Here is a 20,893-nt window from a genome sequence, read left to right as displayed (position 1 = left end):
CCAGCGGGCCTTCACTTCAGACTCCTCTGTCAAGAGCCTACCACTCTCTGCTCGAACTGCAGTGCTCCGAGGGATGGGCTTGGATGAACGTAATGCGCGAATTCCCCTGTAAGCGGGACGAGAATCACCTGTCCACAGGTGATGCTCTACCCCCTCACAGATTCCTCGCACATAGGCCTCCTTGTCCACCCTCAGTGCACGTACAGTTTTACGCCTCAGCTCCCTGAACAGCTCAGCTCTGCCATTCAGCCTGGCCCTGCGACTCTGGTCAATGGTATCCAGTGTCCCTTGAGAGACAAAATTCTTCTTTGCCCTGCGGTGAACTCCAAGGCATCCACCGGCAACATCAAGGACGGTGGTCTTGAAGGTGTTCCACAACTCTTCAGGACCCCCCAAAGCACCCAGACCCCCCAAGTGTCCACTCAGCCTGTTCGCAAACTCCTCAGCTACTCTCTCATCCCTGAGCTTGGCAACATCCAGCCTAGGCTGGGATGGTACCATTCTCCAGGATTTAAGGTGCAGCTTTAGAGTTGCTACAACAAGCCTGTGGTCAGTATTGAGGAACTGAGCACTCCAGTAGACTCTGCAGTTCTGGATCATCCTCCAGCGACCGTCAATGAGGACATGGTCAATCTCCTTTGCCACACCGCCAGCGTTGGAATACCAAGTCCAGCGATGAGCTTGCGGGCGCTGAAACCATGAACCAGCCACCCTAAGTCCATGACTTCTTGCAAAGTCAAGGAACTTAGTGCTATTCTGGTTCATAGTTCCTGACCCATGGGGACCAACACACACCTCATAACCATCCCTATCAGTTCCAGTCGATGCATTGAAATCCCCCAAGACTAGAAGTGTATCTCGTCTGGGGCACTGATCAACCACAGACTCGAGTGTGGCGTAGAATGTGTCCTTCACAGTAACATCACTCGCCTCAGTCGGAGCATAAATAGAGACCAGGGAAATGACACCTAAGGAGTGACGAATCCTTAATCTCATAATACGCTCGTTGACCGGTGTTACCTCAATTATCATTGGGGTCAGCTTATTGGACACAGCTACAGCAACTCCTTGGGTATGGTAACCATCAGAGCGACCAGACCAATAGTAGGTGTAACCACCCACCATTATCTCGCCGCAATCCGGTCTCCGAACCTCAGAGAGAGCTGCAATCCCGATGTCTAAACGCTTGAGCTCAGATGATAACAGAGACAGGTGATCATCCTCTCTTAGGGATAGGACATTCCAGGCACCCACCCGAAGGGACCGCCTCAGGTTAACCCAAGGAGACCGCCGTCTGGTGGACGACACCTCAGCACCACTCCGACACACTCTCCCGCAATCTGACCCAGGGATGTTACCCCGTGGTTTCCCTCCTATCAAAGATTGGGGGTCCCGAAGAAGGCTTTGCCCCAATCCCATCATCCGGTGAGCTGCCCTGCGAAGGGAAGCTGCACAGGAGGTACTCCCACGGAGTGGGTTTTCAGATTTTTTTGCGTTTTTGCGTTTTGCGGAATGAAGCGTTTTACGGTGGCTGGAGTGCAAATCCTGCCACCAACCTCCTAATAAGAAGTAACCCAACTGCAGGAGGACGTCCCCAGACACAGTTGGGCACTAGATATGGATGGCCGTTGGCTCACAAGGAGCTCCTCCGCCCTTTGACAGGTTTTGTTTTTAATCCTGCTGGGTGTCCATATCCAAACACCCTCCTCACCAGAAAACCTGGTGGGGGAGACGGTTTAGTCGCCGACAACCCGACCATGGAACAGGTTAGTACAGGTTTACATGGTACCTGTAGCAGGTCACAGATCGAACCTGACCTGACGAACAAGTGTATGGTGTATGGTGTATAATTAGGAAATAAATTGTTTCACAAGGAAGGACTTGTGTGGACATCAGTTTTATCAGTGTGGATAGGGTTTTTTTGTAGGATTTTATAATCAAATCGGACAAACGTAAAACTCTGTCTGAAGTCAAATAGGATTCCACAATCGACCAGTTAGAATCCTTCAGGAGGACAACGATCACAACAAGGTGGGTTAAAAAAAATCCACATCAATGGTGACCTCAAAAATAATTGGCTGGTTGAATTCAGTGAGCTGTTATGAAATCCTGTTCAAATTTGAAGTCTATTGAATGAAAATTGAGGATTTCAGAAATTTGACAGATTTGTTGACCTTTGGCCTATGTTGACCTTTTGACCTCAACAAGAGGCTTCTGGCTTATGACAAACTCTAATGTGGTGAAGTTTTGTGAAGATCGGTTTAAAAATTGTGACTTGTCGGCGATAAACATTAAAATAAAATAAAAATCAGACAAACAAACAGAATAACACGCAACCAACCAATATACTTGAAAAATCTTCAATTTTCGCAAGTAACAAATGGACCCAAATGCAATACCCTCTCCTCCGGCGAGGGTAATAAAGGTCTCGATAATCCTCTCAGAATGGTAATCCATTTTGCATTCACCCTGAGAGTAGTGATTTATTGTAATTATCAATAACTCTGCTGTTTGCCAGGAAAATGTGACGAATATATTTCCATGCAAGACATCGGATCAATGAATTAGGTCAAATTGTCGACAAAAGATAGGGACAAAAACGTTGGTGTGTAAAGATCTTCAGGAGTCTAGAGAGACTCGTAAGGTCTTGGGGGGGGGGGGGGAATCGAAAGGGATCGAAAGGGATCTGAAGGCTCAAGGGGTCTGAGCAGTCTTAGGTGATCTGAAAAGGTCCAAAGGGTCTAAAGCGTATGTTCCAACAGTAGTTACAGGTCTAAAGGATCTATAAGGTTTAAAGAGTACCAAAGAACGTCGAATGGCTCTGAAGGTCTAAAGTGTGTCGAGGTAAAAAAAAGAGTTTAAGGGGTCTTAAAATGTCTAAAAGGGGTCAAAATGGGTTCAAAGAGTCAAGGAGAAAGATCATTTAATTTGACATCCAAAATCATTTGACGTACCTCATGTGCAGATCCGATTATAAACACGTGCCCAATCAAAGTCATCAAAATAAACAAGTAAAACCAAATTTACAGATAAAAGCAAACAAATAAGAAACAAATGGTGGAGATATTTTGTCAGCAGAAACTTACTCACTCCCTTTGTCTGTTCGCTGCTCAATCTGCTCGATGAGGTTCTGGGAAACAAGAACAATATCTTTTAGATCATCTGCTCAAGTACTTCGAACAGCACAGACCGCACATACATGAAGTGGACAAAAAACACATACATACTGTACGTACCTCCTCCTCCCCCCACCCACCCCCTCTCCCAAAGAACAAACTTTGGTACATCATGGGTGACGAAGGCTGTGGTCAAGTTTAATTGAAATTGTATGTGAAGTTATGGAAAAGAAAGCAAATAAATATTTCAGGCAGCAACCCCACCGTGGATCACCTTGGCCCCTGATTTTTTTTTCATGTCATGAACAAATTTTTGTGGGAGATGAAGGTGGTGGTCAAGTTTCATCGGAATTGCGCATGTAGTTTTGGAGAAGAAAGCAAACACATATTTTGGAGGTCAACCACCCCCGTCTGGTCAGGCAGGCCAGATTAGATCTGTGAAAAGCTACAGGTACCGTGTAAACCTGTACTAACCTGTTTCACGGTCCACCAGATGGCAGTCTCCTTGGGTTAACCTGAGGCTTAATCGAATACCTGGGTCAAACTGAATCGAATACAGAATCCTGTCGTCCTTCGGGTGGGTGCTTGGAATGTCCTATCCCTAAGAGAGGATGATCACCTGTCTCTGTTATTATTTGAGCTCAAGCGCTTGGACATCGGTATTGCAGCACTCTCTGAGGTTGGAGACGGGATAGTGGTGAGATAATGGTGGGTGGTTACACCTTCTATTGGTCTGGTCGCTCTGATGGTTACCATGCCCAAGGAGTTGCTGGAGCTGCATCCATTAAGCCGACTCCAATGATAATTGAAGTAACACTGGTCATCGAGCGTATTATGAGACAAATGATTCATCACTCCTTGGGTGTCATTTCCCCGGTCTCTGTCTATGCTCCGACTGAGGCGAGTGATCTCAACATGAAGGACCCATTCTGTGCCACGCTCGAATCTGTGGTTGATCAGTGCCGCAGCCAAGATACTCTTCCAGTCTTGGGGGATTTCAATGCATCGATTGGAACTGATAGAGATGGTTATGAGACGTGTGTTGTTCCCCATGGGTCTGGAACTGTGAACGAGAATAGCACTAAGTTCCTTGTATTTCCAAGAAGTTATGGAATTGGGGTGGCCGGTTCATGGTTTCAGCGCCCACAAGCTCATCGCTGGACTTGGTATTCCAATGCTGGCGGTGGGGAAAAGGAGATTGACCATGTGCTCGTTGATGGTCGCTGGAGGATGATCCAGAACTGCAGGGTCTAACGGAGTGCTCAGTTCCTCAATACTGACCACCGGCTTGTTGTAACAACTCTGAAGATGCAGCTTAAATCCGGGTGAACTGTCGATTCATGATCACGTGATTATTTCGTTTACGACCACCGGCACATGGTCAAGAGCAAATCTGATTTGCAACAGGGCTTGGGGCTGGGCAGAACAATTCGCCTAAATGTCAACATTTATATTACATCATAATTTCATTCCTGTCTCTGTCTCTCTCTCATCGACTTCTTGAGTCTCAACTCGGCTTGCAGTATATCTGAACAAAGCACGCATACTAAGTGTAGGCAGAGTTTGCAGAGGAGATTGATAGCCAGGTGACAATAAAGAAAGGTACAAAAACACTTATCGGACTTGCGTCATGCAAATCAGCAAGTCCAGCAACCTTCTTTATGGAAATATACACGGTATGACATTTTAATTTACAACTCATTATAGGATGAAAGGAATGGAAATAAACTTTGCACTGTCCAGTCACTAATAGATTGCTAAAATTTCCTGTGCAAGACATTGTTGTATTATCACGTGAACAGTGCTGCGGCCAGCTGTACCTGTAAACGCAGCTCGGATTGAGGCCGTGCGTCCCCCATGCGATCAGTTTACATATGCTTGATCCGAGTTCCGAGCCGATCCGAGACCCGGCAAATACGATACCAAAATTACCGAGCCGGATCCGAACCGAGTTTTTGCTCCCGAATTACAGGCCTAAAATAATCAGAAAGTATCATGCCTGCAAAATAACTCTAAAAAGGATAGGCAGTATGCCTGGTGTTTGCTTAATGGCTAGAGTGGTGGGCTTGGCATCCGAGAGCCCGAGTTCAAATCCCACTCAGCTGTTGAATTCATATCAGGTGGGGTTGACTCTGCCTGTCGTCCTTCCGAGGTCGGCAAAATGAGTGTCAGCTTGCTGGTATCCTGTGTCGGAGTGTCGACCCGTCCAGGATTGTGCCCAATAGTCAAGGAGACTGCCTCGGCAGCACCAGCGCTCTGCACAGTATGGTCCCAATAGATGGATGGAAAGGCAGTGATTGCTTTCTTGTTGTGTGTAAATGTGTCGTGAATGTTATGGCTCCTTTGAAGGAAATATCACATGACAAGCATATAGAAATCAAAGTGTTAGCGCCTGAAGGCTACTCAATGTGGCAGATTACGGCTTGACTTCACGTTTCAGCAGGAGCTGTGTACAAGGTTCTGAGGATGATAAGCGAAACCGGTACCATTAACAACATCAGCAGTTGAGGAAGAAAGCCGAAACTCTCCAAAAGTACCCCAGGCTTCTCGACATTATAGACGATGGATCCAGTTGAAATCTTGTGAATGACCGAGCTGAAATTACAGGTTTTATAGTTTGTTTAAGAACAGCAAGATGCACATTAGTGCAAAGTGATCTCCACGAATGTATAGCTGTCCCCCTCCCCCCCCCCAAAAAAAACCTGATGTTGCTTGACTTTATGCATCTCCTCAAAAAAGTCTCCGTTTGATCAGCAAGCTACTTTGGAGATGACCCCCAGCTACACCTTAAGTCAATAAAAAGTTGGTTTTGACATCACAAAATAAATGAGCATGGACTGAATCGGAACAACAAAATTCACATCCAGACCTCACCTGGACTTTCGGGGCAGTCGTACGAAACCGGACGTAGAACATGGTGAAGGCGTTATCATTTCCAGGAACACCGCTCTGCTACAGGAATTAAGAAAGAAAAATAGCAAACGCACTCGAAATTTTCATTTATTTATCATCCTTGAATCTCCAGTTCAAATTTTAAATCATAAAATTTTCAAGCATCAAAATATGAGAAGAGCGAGAGGTCAACCCCAACCACTCCCCCCCCCCACCCCCACCCACCCCACCACCTATTCATCACAAAGTTATTCAAACAAAGCAATTTTTTCAAATTCAAAATATGTTTTGTTTTTTTCGCCGCATTGCCAACACCATCCATTTGGGTCTCATCTCTAACTTTCACAGCACAACTGGGTTGCAGTGGTACGTGTCAGTGTGTGTGTGTGTGTGTGTGTGTGTGTGTGTGTGTGTGTGTGTGTGTGTGTGTGTGTGTGTGTGTGTGTGTGTGTGTGTGTGTGTGTGTGTGTGTGTGTGTGTGCGTGTCCGATTTGTTGGTCAAGGATAAATTGTTGTCCGATTCCATGAACGATGTCAGTTTCAGATATAATATCGCAAACCAAAGACGAATGATAAAATTTCTCGGTCCTCTGCAAAACAAATGATGACCAAAATCCATCCTGGATGAAACTTGCATCTCAAACAACTTAGAATGTTTATCCCCATGCTTGCTTTGAAAAACGATATTGGAATATTGTAATCAGCTCTGTCTGTCCGTCCGTTAAGATATTCCAATCGGCTGTGTCTGTCCATCCGTTAAGACATTGTAATCTGCTCTGTCTGTCCATCCATCAAGACATTGTAATCGGCTCTGTCTGTCCGTCCGTTAAGATATTCCAATCGGCTCTGTCTGTCCGTCCATTGAGATATTCAAATCGGCTCTGTTTGTCCGTCCGTTAAGATATTATAATCGGTTCTGTATGTCCATCCGTCAAGATATTCAATCGCTCTGTCTGTCCGTCCATTAAGATATTTGAATCGGCTTTGTCTGTCCGTCCGTTAAGACATTGTAATCGGCTCTGTCTGTCTGTCCATTAAGACATTGTAATCGGCTCTGTCTGTCCGTCCATTAAGACATTGTAATCGGCTCTATCTGTCCGTCCATTAAGACATTGTAATCGGCTCTGTCTGTCCGTCCATTAAGACATTGTAATCGGCTCTGTCTGTCCGTCCATTAAGACATTGTAATCGGCTCTGTCTGTCCGTCCATGAAGACATTGTAATCGGCTCTGTCTGTCCGTCCATTAAGACATTGTAATCGGCTGTCTGTCCATCCATTAAGACATTGTAATCGGCTCTGTCTGTCTGTCCATGAAGACATTGTAATCGGCTGTGTCTGTCCATCCATCAAGACATTGTAATCGGCTCTGTCTGTCCATCCATCAAGACATTGTAATCGGCTCTGTTTGTCCGTCCGTTAAGATATTATAATCGGTTCTGTATGTCCATCCGTCAAGATATTCAATCGCTCTGTCTGTCCGTCCATTTAGATATTTGAATCGGCTTTGTCTGTCCGTCCGTTAAGACATTGTAATCGGCTCTGTCTGTCCATTAAGACAATGTAATCGGCTCTGTCTGTCTGTCCATTAAGACATTGTAATCGGCTCTGTCTGTCCGTCCATTAAGACATTGTAATCGGCTCTGTCTGTCCATCCATTAAGACATTGTAATCGGCTCTGTCTGTCCGTCCATTAAGACATTGTAATCGGCTCTGTCTGTCCGTCCATTAAGGCATTGTAATCGGCTCTGTCTGTCCGTCCATTAAGACATTGTAATCGGCTCTGTCTGTCCGTCCATTAAGACATTGTAATCGGCTGTCTGTCCATCCATTAAGACATTGTAATCGGCTCTGTCTGTCTGTCCATGAAGACATTGTAATCGGCTATGTCTGTCCGTCCATTAAGATATTCCAATCGGCTCTGTCTGTCCGTCCATTAAGATATTCTAATCGGCTCTGTCTGTCCGTCCATTAAGATATTTGAATCGGCTTTGTCTGTTCGTCCATTAAGACATTGTAATCGTCTCTGTCTGTCCGTCCGTTAAGACATTCCAATCGGCTCTGTCTGTCCGTCCATTAAGACATTGTAATCGGCTCTGTCTGTCTGTCCATGAAGAGATTCTAATCGGCTCTGTCTGTCCGTCCATCAAGATATTGTAAACAGCTCTATCTGTCCATCTGTCTCACTATCTCCTCCTAAATGACTGTGCAGAAATTCATCAAACTCGGTAGTTATGATCAACACCTGGCCAGAAGGTGCGAGAGCAGTATCATTTTGACCTCAACCCCTAGGGTCCTGGGGTGGGGTCAAAAGGCCAAATTCCAAAAAATACAATTACGGCACGTTTTTAAATGAAACTTTATATCTGCAATAAACATTGGAAGACACATGAAATATGTAACTATTTTTGGGATTTGACCCCCAGTTCATGCCCCAAGGTGGTGGGGACTTCGGGTCACAGGTGTCAAAATGGGGGAATTTTTTTTTTTTTAACTCAAAATTTGACATCGTGTCATTCCCGGCAGAACTTTGTTACCATCTTTCAACTTTGCTTTTCATGGGAAGCGTGGGGAGTTGAAAAGGTACAATCGACTTTGCTCGAGTTGTTTTTGTAATGATAAGATGACTTTTGAATCCCACTCACTTTGGAGTAGGGGAAGAGATGGGAGGGGTAGGGAGAGAAAGAGAAAGAGAAAGAGATAAGTAATAGCATGAGCTACGTTTTCCCAACTACAGGCAACATAAGGTACAAGACATCCATCTATTTGGTATCATTATGGTCAAAAAAATACAGAATCTAAAATTTAGAAGCAATTTACTAAGAGGGGGATTTTGTAAGCCTCAAACATCTCTTAATTTTCTGTGAAGATCAGTGCAACTGGAAGAGAGCTGTGGATTAAATGGGGAATATTTCTGGCAGCAGTGGGGCCAAGAACAATAAAGGAATGACTCAAGACATCACATTGATTGCAACAAGATCTTGTGCAGTTATGTCACAACATGAAAACACATTTGTTTATGTTGATAGTTGAATATCCAGTCGGCCTTGGCAATCAGGCAGGAGTGGTCATCGTCGTCGAACAAACAAGTGATTGTTCTCGACTTGGTGGCGTAACATCAAAAGCTTCTGCTCTGAGTTCGGGAGGTCGGCGATTCAATTCCGATCCTCGCCGAGTCGAACCAAACACCAAGTCAGGTATTTGCCGCTTCCTTGCTTGACTCTTAACATTAAAAGGATAGAATACAGAAAAAGCCAAAAAGATGGCATCCACGGGGAGGATGAAATTCTTCCTTAATTGCCCCGCTGAGTGTGGAGAGAAAAGCGACATCATTAAGATGGCGTTGCTGGTACTCAGACCGCTCTGGGCAGTGACATCACTTCCCAATGGCTCAATTATGGTGTGTGCCTCAAGTCAAGTCTGGCGTTGTCTCGTATATTGGTGATTTATCTTGCAGCTCCTCCATGAGCCTTAGACAATTAAAATAAAATAAAATAAATAAATAGAACTACATTTCCTTCTCTTCAAATGCTTAAACCTTCGATTCCATTGCCGCTGTTCCCAGTTCCGGTGGTGTAAGCCTGAGTGGAAGATGGTAGCTCCGCTGCTCCTTTTAAAAGCTTCATTCGACTGATCGGATAAGTTGTGCCTGCTTGTTGTTACCTCCACCACCGAAGGTGAAGGTGGTTTTGTTTTCACCCCTCTCTGACTGTTTGTTTGTTTGTTTGTCTGTCTGTCTGCATATAGGACATCTCAAATAGTTGTGGACGGATCCGCATAAAATTTTGTGGACAGGTTCGGTGTGTGACAAGGACGAACCGATTATATTTTGGTGAAGATCCGGATCCGGATCCGACTTCTAGAATTTTTTTCAGCGATTCTTCACCATTGAGAGATAGAGCCAAAAATGATGTGGTACTGTGTAGCAGATTTCAAAAAGGTATTGGGCCCGATATGTTCTCGTGGATCAGGCATTACGTGGTGGAGGTATGCGCTCTACCGAGTGCCCTTCCAGTTCAGTGATGGGACACAGCAGTACTGTCCTTTGTGGACACAGATTTCATTGTTCTTTGTATGGTATCAGACGTTCATGATCGACATGTGGTGCTGTATGTCTAAATTCCTGTCCCATGCAGAGCTTGTGTTAAAGTGGGTGAAGAGGGGTGAGGTGGGGTTTGGGTTGAAAGAGCTGCCGAGTTAAATTTCCTTACCCTATAGAGATTGTTCTCTCACCTTTATTATTATTATTATTCTTATTATTATTATTATTATTATTATTATTGATTTCATTCACACGATCAAGGGAAGCAAGAGGGATGTATTTGGCGGAGGGAAGTGGGAAGATGGATGTTACATAGAAGAACAATGGACAGGACATAAAATTGTGTGACCCACTGCATCACCTGAACATACAACAGAAAAGCAGACATACAACACGTAGAGGACATACAATTATAGTAATGGACACTCTTGCGTGTGACAGTGATTCAACGATCAAAAAGAAGTGCACACGATTTATCCAATCAAGAGAAAGAAACTTACAGAGTCGGGAAGTTCACATCTTCAACACAGCTTGAAACAAAACCAGGATCGGTGACAACAGAATCAACGGTTTGAACACTTTTGACAAGGTAATAGAGGCCAATCACCACATTGCTCATTACTCCGTAACAACAACGATGGCAACCACAGTAGCTCGATTGCCAGTGCTGTCTAGCCTCTAGATATCCAATGGCAATGTAAACAAATATCACGTGATATTCTGCCAAACACCGGAAGGTCCATTTTTTGCTGTCGTTGGTAAAAAGTGTGTACTAAAGGAAGCTGTACCTGGCTGCTGAGAGAAGCACTGAGGCTGAGCAGTTGTCGAGTAATGTGGGTCTTTAGCAGTTGCGTCACACGAGTAACACAGACTTCCACACGGTGCACGTATACCGGGAAGTCATGGAACTCAGGCTGGAAAACAAATTAAAGGGTCATAAGGTGAGAGCAAAACAGGGAATGCAATCAAGCACGTCACAAATGTAAAAACACAATCTTTGTTTGAAATCAGAGCGACATTTGTCAAATTAATCAAGATGACTCGTTTGTAAAGCTTACGTGTGCAGTGATGTAGGAGATACAGTCGTCTAACTTGGCAAGCATGGGGATGAAGCCTTCATTGGTGACAGATAGAGTTGGTGAGTTAAACCTCTGCAGTACACACAGTTTGCAAAACATAAGAGAAGAAGATTGTACTCACACATACAAAACAATCGAATGCTATTTTTTAACCCCAACTGGGCTTCAGTTCGTGCGTCGGTTTGCATTCTCTACCCAAAAATGACTGGACAGATTTCTTTCACATTCGGCACGTGTACGCAATAATATTGCGGCGTGGGGAATGCAAAATTATTTTAGGATTGGGGCCAATTTAGAATTTTAGCCAAAGCAAAAATAAAATAAAATACATGATACAAGACACTGAGTAGATTGCATGGACAGATGGACAGACAGACAGACACATACTGAGCTTTGCGAAAGTTCCGTCACTTCCGCGGTGTTCTGGGTCACTCACTCACACGCACACGCACACTTTACCATCTCAATTTTTGTACACCTATTTTCTCAAATGACAAGACGAGAGAAGGTGGAGCAGGCAGGTGAGTAAAACTCGAAAACAGAAATGGACGAAAATACGTCGATGGATCTGTCTCTACCCGCGTTATATGTGAACCCACCGTTACGCTTGATATAATTTAAAGGTCACATGAGAGAGAGAGTGTGTGAGAGAGAAAAAGAGATGAGTAGAAGAGACTAATTTCACTCAGTGAGGGGTGGAAAGGGTGGGGATGAAAAAAGTGGGGCAGGCACTGACATCACCAGGGTGTTTTATACACGTACAGTACAGGTCGTGGACAAAGAAAATGCAAACACCTGGGTAAATGAGGGACACAAACTATATTGATAGCAATAGCGTCCACACAGGTGTAAGCCCACGTGTCAATCAAGCAAATACCATCCCATCATGCTTCGTGTCATGTATCAAAATGCTGCACAGGACTGGTTGCCAAAAATTATGGCTAGCATAGCTGCAAGAGGAGACCTCAGTGACTTTGAAAGAGGGGTTATTGTGGGGGTGCTCTTGGCAGGAGCTTCATTTACAAAGACAGCCCAACTTGCTGATGTTTCACGAGCAACGGTGTCTACGGTGAAAGGAAAACTCCGCGAGAAAGACGTCATCAGCAAAGGGCAACAGTGGGCGGAAGCACATTCTCCAGGATCGTGATAGCCGTGCATCGAGTTCAAGTGCAAGCAGGCGAGCACGTGCAGATCAATTGACTGTAAATTTCAACCTGGGGTGTGAGCAGCCAGTTTCATCAGAAACGGTCCACCGAGAATGCCACAGAGCGGGGTACCATAGTCAGGTTGCAGTGCACAAACCACTCATCCCACCTGGCAATGCACATTTGTGAGTCCAGTGGTGCAAAGAGCAACGGACTACCGAGCAATGGAGAAATGAAACGTGATCAGATGAGTCATCCTTCACCATGTTCTTGATAAAAAGGATAAGCGCGTGTGTGGCACCAAACTAAAGAACTCTACAACCCTGAGTGCTTGGTTCCAACAGCGAAGGGTTCTGGTGGTTCTGTGATGTTGTTGGGCGCATTTTTCTGGCATGGTTAGGTGCAGTCATTCCCTTAGAAGTCAAGGAAAGTCAACACCAGTCGCTTCTGAATGGTACCGAGTGATCATCTTCACCCCATGTTGCAGCATTTCTTTCCCACCGGGAGCGGTGTCTTCTAAGATGACAATGCCCCCCCATCCACAGAGCATGTGTGGTCGCCCAATGGTTTGATGAGCTTGACACTGATGCTATCCATATGTCTTGGCCTTCTCAATCGCCAGATGTGAACCCAATCGAGCATTTATACGATATTCTGGAACGACGCCTGAGACAGCGTTTTCCACCTCTATCAAACAGGTGTGAGTTGATTGACTTTCTCGTGGAAGAATGATGCTGCATCCCTCCTGCAAAATTTCAGACACTGGTGGACTCTCTGCTATGGTGCATACAGGTGTACTGGCCGCACGTGATGGCCCAACCCCCTATTAAGTGACTTTACATTAGTGTTTCCATTTTTTTTTGTCCACTACCTAATATACAGCGGTCTTTGGGTTATTTTGGGTATTCGAGGTCTTTTGGGTCTTCAGAGTCCATTGGGTTTTTGGGGTCTTTTCAGTCTTTTGGGTCTTCTGGATCCTCGGGTTCATTTAGGTCCTTGGGGTCTTTTGGGTCCTCCAGGTTAAGTATTTCAGGTTACAATTGTGGGTGACGTCAGGTCAGCTGTCCAACCAATGGGTGAAGAGTGGATATACATACAAACATACATAATCACATACACTTGCTCCATTATATATCGATTATTTATTCCCAGAACCTTACATTTATTTATTTTAAATGGCATCTGCCAATCCTTTGCCCAATCTATTAAAGTATCTAGACTTTCCTGAATCTGATCACCTCCTTCTCTGTTGTCTAAATTCCAAGCTTAGTGTCATCTGAACATTTGGAAAGTCGATTCTTAATCCCACTGTCCATATTATTGATGTAAACAATGAATCATAATGGTCCCAGTACTGATCCCTAATAATGGTCCCAGTACTGATCACTGCTCACATCCTCTCAGCAAGGCATCCTCCCACTCACAGTCACTCTTTGCTTCCTATCACTAAGCCAGTTCAGTACCTGAACAGCCACTCCACAAGCTCTCACCTGTGCTAACAGCCTCCTTTGTGGTACATCAAATGTCTTCTGAAAGCCAAGATAAATGACATCCACTGAACTTTCCTCATCCAATTAGAAACTGTTTCAGAGAACTTCAATAAATTTGTTAACAATTATCTCATTTTAATATTAACGTTATCAACGGTGTGACATTTGCTACCCTCCGATGAGTATCTGCTCCGACTCCGGTGAGCTATTAAAGATATCGGTTCACATCTCAATTACCTGCTCCGGAGCCTCCCTCGATATTCTCAGGTGCATATTTAATCCGGCCCCAGAACTTTATTTTATCTGATCTGTTTCTTTACATGTTCCACTCCTACTTGGATCTCCTCGAAAAGTCCTCGCTCACCTCCTTGATATATATATATATACCCTCAGCTATTGGCAATTCCTGTGACTGTTCTTATGTAAATGTTGAAGTAAAATAACTGTTTCATAAGCCTGCCATCTCACTTTCATCACAAACCGTTCTCCCTGTGCTATCCCTTAAGGGAACCACACTTGTCTTAACCTGTTCTTTACCACTTATACACTTAAAGAATGCCTTGCTCTCTTAAGTTTAATATTTTTGGCCATATTCTTTCATATTCACTTTCGGCTTGCCGAGTTATTTTCTTAACTCGTCCCCGTTTCATCCTCGTCCTGATTATGATTGATTACGATTGTGACATTGTATCATTTTTGCAAAGAGAAACAAAGAAAATGCCTTTTCTCCACAAGTTAAGAAGAGCAAGTAAATAACATGTAAATGGAATAAACAACAATGTCCAGCGAGACAGCAGTCCACAACTGTAAATCACCTTTCAATCAAAGTCAACCGGTGCGTAAACATCAAATCAATATGGCAACACCGTATGCACCCGTCTGTTCAGATGTTAGGGTTAAACCTGGAGTCAAGATATAGTTGAAACTGGACAACGGCTGGCTTAATTATTAGTGATACCAGGGAGCAGTTGGTGGAGCTCCATTGCAAATCCCCACACTTCCCACTGAAAGATGGCAAAAGTTCCAACAGGAATAACCCAAGATAAAATTTTCAGTTAAAAATGTTTTCTTCCCGTTTTGACACCTGTGACCCAATGTCCGCACCACCTGGGGGCGTGAACCGGGTATCGAATCCCCAAAAAATCGTTACATATTTCATGCGTCTCCCAATGTTGATTGCATATACGAAGTTTCATTTTGAAACATATTTTATATTGTACCCGTAATTGCATTTTTTTGGTGTTTGACCTTTTGACCCCGCGCCAGGAGGCGGAGCCAAAAATGATACTGCTCTTGCGCCTTCGTGCCATGTGTTGACCATAACTAGAGAGTTTGGAGAATTTCTGCAGAACCGTTGAGGAGGAGATAGCATGACGCACAGACGGACAGACGGAGCCGATTACAACACCCCCCCTCCCTCATTTTTTTTCAAAATGCGTGGGGATAATAATCAAAACATGGGAAAAATTACTCTTTGATTATTGTACGTGCAACTATTCACCGAAGTTTACCCAAAGTCAGATGTGAGAAAATGAACAAAACACCTACATGGACAATCTCTGTGAAGTGGGATGAAGAAATACGAACGGAGAGAAAGAGGAATTAATCCATTAAAACAAAAACAACAACCAAGTGAGACCACTTTTGAACAGGTAAGTGCAACGAGCGATCAATTTCCTACTCACAGTACTTATAGTCTCCAGCTCATTGAAATAGGACAGTTTCTGTTGAATGCCGTCTGCAAGGACCATTAGTCGCGTCTGAAGAACAAGGAAGTGTTCAGAACAGAGGAGGTGGGCAGAAAGAGGATAGAGGCAAGTGTGCACTCGGATTTAAATTGTTGGTCTGCATTTAAAAAAAAAAAAAACTCAGGCAATTCCCCACAAAAATATGTGCAGCACCATAGTGGCCGTGCCTCCGTCTGTCACCTGCTGCTGCAGAAGTTCCTCGCACGCACGCTGCAAGGCACCTGTCTTGCTTGAAACAAACAGGAAATTCTTCTCCAACATAGCAAGTTCTGAAAGCGCTGCATCAACTGCTTCCAGCAGATGTTCACACTCATCCCGTAAGGCCTGCAGACCGTCCCTCACCAGCCTGAAAAACAACATGAGCAACACCATATTCTACCAAAATCAACAGAACCAATAATCTCAGTTCGATCTTAAATCGCCATCTGCTGAAAGAACAATTCAACAATTCATTTTCAACACCTTCCTCTTCCAAAATTCAATAAATGGAGGCGTTTCCGAACACAACAAGTGGGACAAGGTAAAACAGCCAACAACAACAGAAAAGAAAATCATAAATACATCGAATAAAGCCACCAATGGACAGCACTGACCCAACCTTATGGATGAGAAAAGTGTGGCATCATGTTGCTTGTGGTACTATCCCAGAAGACCAGACTCGGTGGGGTAATGAGTCTGGTGTTGATTTAGCGGTTAGGGTGGTGGCTCGGGATCCTAGGGTCCTGAGTTCAAGCCCCGTTGGCCACTGAATTAACACCAGGGGGTTAACTCAGCCTGTCATCCTTCGGAGGTCAGTGAAATGAGTACCAGTGTACTGGTAATGGAGCGGAATATCTGCACCCATAACCAATGATGCAACCAGCAGCCAAAAAGGCTGCACATGAAGGGAAGGAGTATTGACGGATTTATTAAATCTGGTATTGGTGTGGCGCAAGCATGATGGGCCAAATGGCCTCCTCCTGCGCATAATTTCCTTGTAATGGTTAGAACATCCGCTACAAGTCTGGGGGGTTGGTGGTTCAAACCCCGGCCTCGTCATACCAAAGATTTTAAAATAGTACGTGCTGCTTCCTTGCTTGACGCTCAGCATTTAAAGGGATAGAGCACGGACAATGCTGGGAAGGCAATGGCAAACGCCCCAGTATAACCCTGGCCAAGAAACTGTTTCGGCAACATTGACGCCCTGTCAAGTACGGTACATCAAAATCAAATCAACTATCCCATACCTGTACTTATGTTCTTCATCTTCAGACATGCTCTCTTGAACTTTTGCCATCCATGAAAAAAACTGGCAAAGACAAAGATATGGATTATTGTAATGATGTTACAAAACTTAAGAAACAAACAATCAAAATGACATCAACTTCGGGGTGGAAAGCTGCATACAAGTGCATGGAGATCACATCACCACCTAACCCAACCGTGATTTATCGTAAACATGCAGCCAAAAAGTAAGGGAAAGCGAAATGTAGTTTTTGAACTCGTTACTTAAATGTTTGAACAAAGCTACATTGTTCATAAAGAAGGCAATGAAAGGTGTATGTCATTTTTTTTTTGCCTTATCTCTCAATGGTGAAGAATCACTTAAAAAATTCTCGTGGTCGGATCCGGATCTGGATCTTCATTAAAATCTAATCAGTTCGTCCTTGTCACACACCAACCTGTCCACAAAGTTTCATCCTGATCTGTCCACAATTTTTTGAGATATCCTGTACACAGTCAAACAGACAGAAAGGGGTGAAAACACAACCTCCGCCACCAAAGATTTTAAAGGTTGTTGAAATTAAAAAAAAAAATTTTTGGAAATTTATCGCCGTTGATGCAGACAGCATCTTTTACACCACCTTATTTAACACGGTACATTAGTTCTTCGTGCCTGTTGTTTGTGTCCTTTAAAACAGTAAGTTTCTTATTTGGAATGATGTCAATATTGTTTGATTCCCAGACAGGGAGAGTAAGAAACTAAATATCAACTCACTCCTCTCTGTGCGTGTGCGATCGGAATCAATTCAGAGACAAAGTACTGTTTCACTACAGGTTCGTTTTCCAATATTTGTGTTCATATCAAGATGAAACATTCAATTGACATGAAGTCGCTCCTCGATCATAAACTGATGTTTTCAGACAGACAGACAGAGAGACAGACAGACAGACAGACAGACAGACAGACAGAGAGACAGACAGACAGACAGACAGACAGACAGACAGACAGACAGACAGACAGAGAGACAGAGAGACAGAGAGACAGAGAGACAGAGAGACAGAGAGACAGAGAGACAGAGAGACAGAGAGACAGAGAGACAGAGAGACAGAGAGACAGAGAGACAGAGAGACAGAGAGACAGAGAGACAGAGAGACAGAGAGACAGAGAGACACAGAGACACAGAGACACAGAGCCACAGAGACACAGAGAGACAGAGAGACAGAGAGACAGAGAGACAGAGAGACAGAGAGACAGAGAGACAGAGAGACAGAGAGACAGAGAGACAGAGAGACAGAGAGACAGAGAGAGAGAGAGAGAGAGAGAGAGAGAGAGAGAGACAAAGGGAACCAACTGGTTAACCCGGCTTTTTGCTTTGTGTGCACTGGTTAATAAATCTTCAGTAAATAATAGCATAGTGTAGATCCAAGAGCACATTTGACCATACTTGTCATACCTGTTGAGCAGTATCAACCAGCTGTCCATCCAATCCAAGCACCATGAAGCCCTCAGCCAAGTTCTGCTCCATCAAGTCAAGGCCAGTTGGAGGCAGAGGCAGCATCAGTCCAGGAAGAGAACCTGGATCTTCCCGGGGGAGCTATAAGATTGCGAGGGACAGGGAACAGTGGAAAAAAAAACCACACACTAGGAATAGGGGGTGAAACCCACAAGAATTGACATCAGTTGGAGAACATCGACCCTGAGTCTCTGCTCAATCAGACATGACGGCCTTGATACCAAGAGCCCATTGGTTGAAGTTTATGAATTGGCACCGAGACTAATTATTTAAAGCGGGCTCCATAGGACCTTCAAAGGCAATCCGTTACTCATGGGGTAGTTTCTCGTTGGAATATTTTACCCCAATTTGTTGTCTCAGCATCATCCCGAAACTCTGGCAAATCGCACATTATAACACAATGAGGAAGGAACATCCGATAATATACATTTAAACCACATTTTAACTCAACTGGACTTTCGTCTGGTGAGCTTATGCAATTGAGCAGTGAGTCGGTCAGTGAGTGAGTCGGTCTGTGAGTGAGTCGGTCTGTGAGTGAGTCGGTCAGTGAGCGAGTCGGTCTGTGAGTGAGTCGGTCTGTGAGTGAGTCGGTCTGTGAGTGAGTCGGTCTGTGAGTGAGTCGGTCAGTGAGTGAGTCGGTCAGTGAGTGAGTCGGTCAGTGAGTGAGTCGGTCTGTGAGTGAGTCGGTCTGTGAGTGAGTCGGTCAGTGAGTGAGTCGGTCAGTGAGTGAGTCGGTCTGTGAGTGAGTCGGTCTGTGAGTGAGTCGGTCAGTGAGCGAGTCGGTCTGTGAGTGAGTCGGTCTGTGAGTGAGTCGGTCAGTGAGCGAGTCGGTCTGTGAGTGAGTCGGTCTGTGAGCGAGTCGGTCAGTGAGCGAGTCGGTCAGTGAGTGAGTGGGTCAGTCCGGGAGTCAGTCAGTCTGTGAGTCAGTCCATGAGTGAGTGAGTGAGTCAGTCGGTCCGTGAGTCAGTCCGTAACCACTTCAGTCATTATCGCTTGAACCAAACACACGATTTTGATGAAACTTGGCCACAAGCTTCATATCTGATGCTTAATGAAGGTGTATTGACTGCATCAAAATCTGCGCGCATTGAAGGGGGTCTGCGGGGGTTTTGACCCCCCCAAGATAGGTATTTGCTCTCTACAGGTACGTTACCTCTTCTCCAAAACTACACACGCGATTTCGCTGAAACTTGACCACCACAATCTTCATCACCAGTGATGTACCAAAGCTTGTTCACGGCATGAAAAGAAAAAAAAAAGTCTGGGGGGATCTGCGGTGGGTTTGAGTGACTGTTGCTCCTGATCCAGGTGAGCTTGAGGACGCAAGGTCCGATTTTATTTATTGATGGGACTGGATTGTGTACTCCCACCACACACATACAGTTTTATCACACTTTAACAAAGGTCGATCACAAGTATACAAGGCCTTCCATGAAGACCCCAGGATCTTGGGGGGAGGGGGGGTGTCGTCGTTTTGGTTCTGAGTGAGCCAATCACGCTTGTTGAATGTCCGTGCTCACCTCGCTCGGCAGTGGCCTCGTTTCTGCAACGGCTTTCAATTCCAGGATGCTATCCGTCTGCCTGCAAGTTAGGCCTCCAGGAGAACTCGCCATGACCGTAGGAATTGCCACCACACGAGTACACGGCGGGGTCGCGAATCGGTCACTGTAAAGGCCACGACGAACTTCCGGTAAAATGTAAACATCCATCCTCTCCTGCTTCTTCTTCTTATTTTTCATGATGTTCTCTTCATACTTTTGCTCCTATTACAGGATCATCGTATAATTAAGTTCTTACACAATATGTAATATTTAATACGAAATGTAAAAAAAAAAAAAAAAAAGTAATAAAAATCAAAAACTCGCGAACAACGGACAAATGTTTATACACCGACTAAAATGATTCCACGGGGTGCTTCACCTTATTGTCTTTGCCGACCTCATCAATATTATCTGATCAGACGAGACTCGATGTTGTCATGGTTGGAGCGTTCACCGTCAGTCTGGAAGGTCGGTGGTTCGAATCCTGACCGAGTCCTGTGCACTCACTCACTCACCATCCCCTCACCCGTCCACTCACCCGTCCACTCACTCACTCACCCGTCCAATCATTCACACCAAACACTTTATCCTTTGCTGATCGAGTGCTGAGCAAGGAGGTGCCGTGCTTAGAGCACGCACAAACAATCGGATGTTGGCAACCAATTCTAGCGTGTTATGCTTTGATAAGCATCAAAAATAATAATAATAATAATAATGATAATCTATCAATAATTCCAGCAATCTCAATGTGTGTCTGTCTGTGTGTGTGTCTGCGACCGCTGTTTCTCGACAACCGCTGGTCCGATCTAATTGAAACTTGCCAGGAATATTGCTGGGGACCTGAGGATGTGCCTTTTCAAGGTTTGATATTAATCGGACAAGTGGTTCCCAAGTTATGGCCATTTATTTACCAACCAATGACAGGACACGGTGCTACGACGTCACGAATGACGTCACAATTCTTCTTTTTTTATTATTATTTTTTCTTCTTTTTTTTCGCACGTACGGCCACACACGTACGGGCACGCACGAGTAATAATAATGATAATAATAATGATTTGTTCCCTCATTAAATTAAAGGAACTTTTGACGCAGGAGACCATAATGACCATCAAAGGCTGCGGT

The 20,893-nt window shown here is 44.5% G+C and overlaps 1 protein-coding gene across 2 annotated transcripts in view; it reads right to left on the bottom strand.

Moving 5' to 3' along the window:
* The window catches only part of COG3 (component of oligomeric golgi complex 3), a 59,152-nt gene extending 39,211 nt beyond the window's left edge, over positions 1 to 19,941 (bottom strand). The window contains exons 1-9 of one of the 2 annotated variants that reach the window (XM_085855503.1): positions 19,748 to 19,941; positions 18,168 to 18,308; positions 16,737 to 16,798; positions 15,691 to 15,856; positions 15,448 to 15,522; positions 11,107 to 11,199; positions 10,837 to 10,962; positions 5,991 to 6,065; positions 3,087 to 3,130 (exon numbers count right to left, since the gene is read on the bottom strand). In XM_085855503.1, the coding sequence (XP_085711629.1) occupies positions 3,087 to 3,130; positions 5,991 to 6,065; positions 10,837 to 10,962; positions 11,107 to 11,199; positions 15,448 to 15,522; positions 15,691 to 15,856; positions 16,737 to 16,798; positions 18,168 to 18,308; positions 19,748 to 19,936 (971 nt within the window). In that variant the 5' untranslated portion in view covers positions 19,937 to 19,941. Of the gene's footprint in view, positions 1 to 3,086; positions 3,131 to 5,990; positions 6,069 to 10,836; positions 10,963 to 11,106; positions 11,200 to 15,447; positions 15,523 to 15,690; positions 15,857 to 16,736; positions 16,799 to 18,167; positions 18,309 to 19,747 lie in introns of both variants that reach the window. The other variant, XM_085855502.1, reaches the window with a different exon arrangement.
* Positions 19,942 to 20,893: the final 952 nt, after the last annotated feature.

The sequence above is a fragment of the Eptatretus burgeri genome, chromosome 14, assembly GCF_056783735.1.
Source record: "Eptatretus burgeri isolate ZD-2024b chromosome 14, Ebu_testis_v1, whole genome shotgun sequence".
In the NCBI taxonomy this organism is placed as follows: Eukaryota; Metazoa; Chordata; class Myxini; order Myxiniformes; family Myxinidae; genus Eptatretus; species Eptatretus burgeri.
The sequence above is the reverse complement of the archived record's forward strand: the minus strand, read 5'-3'. Positions and strand labels throughout refer to the sequence as shown.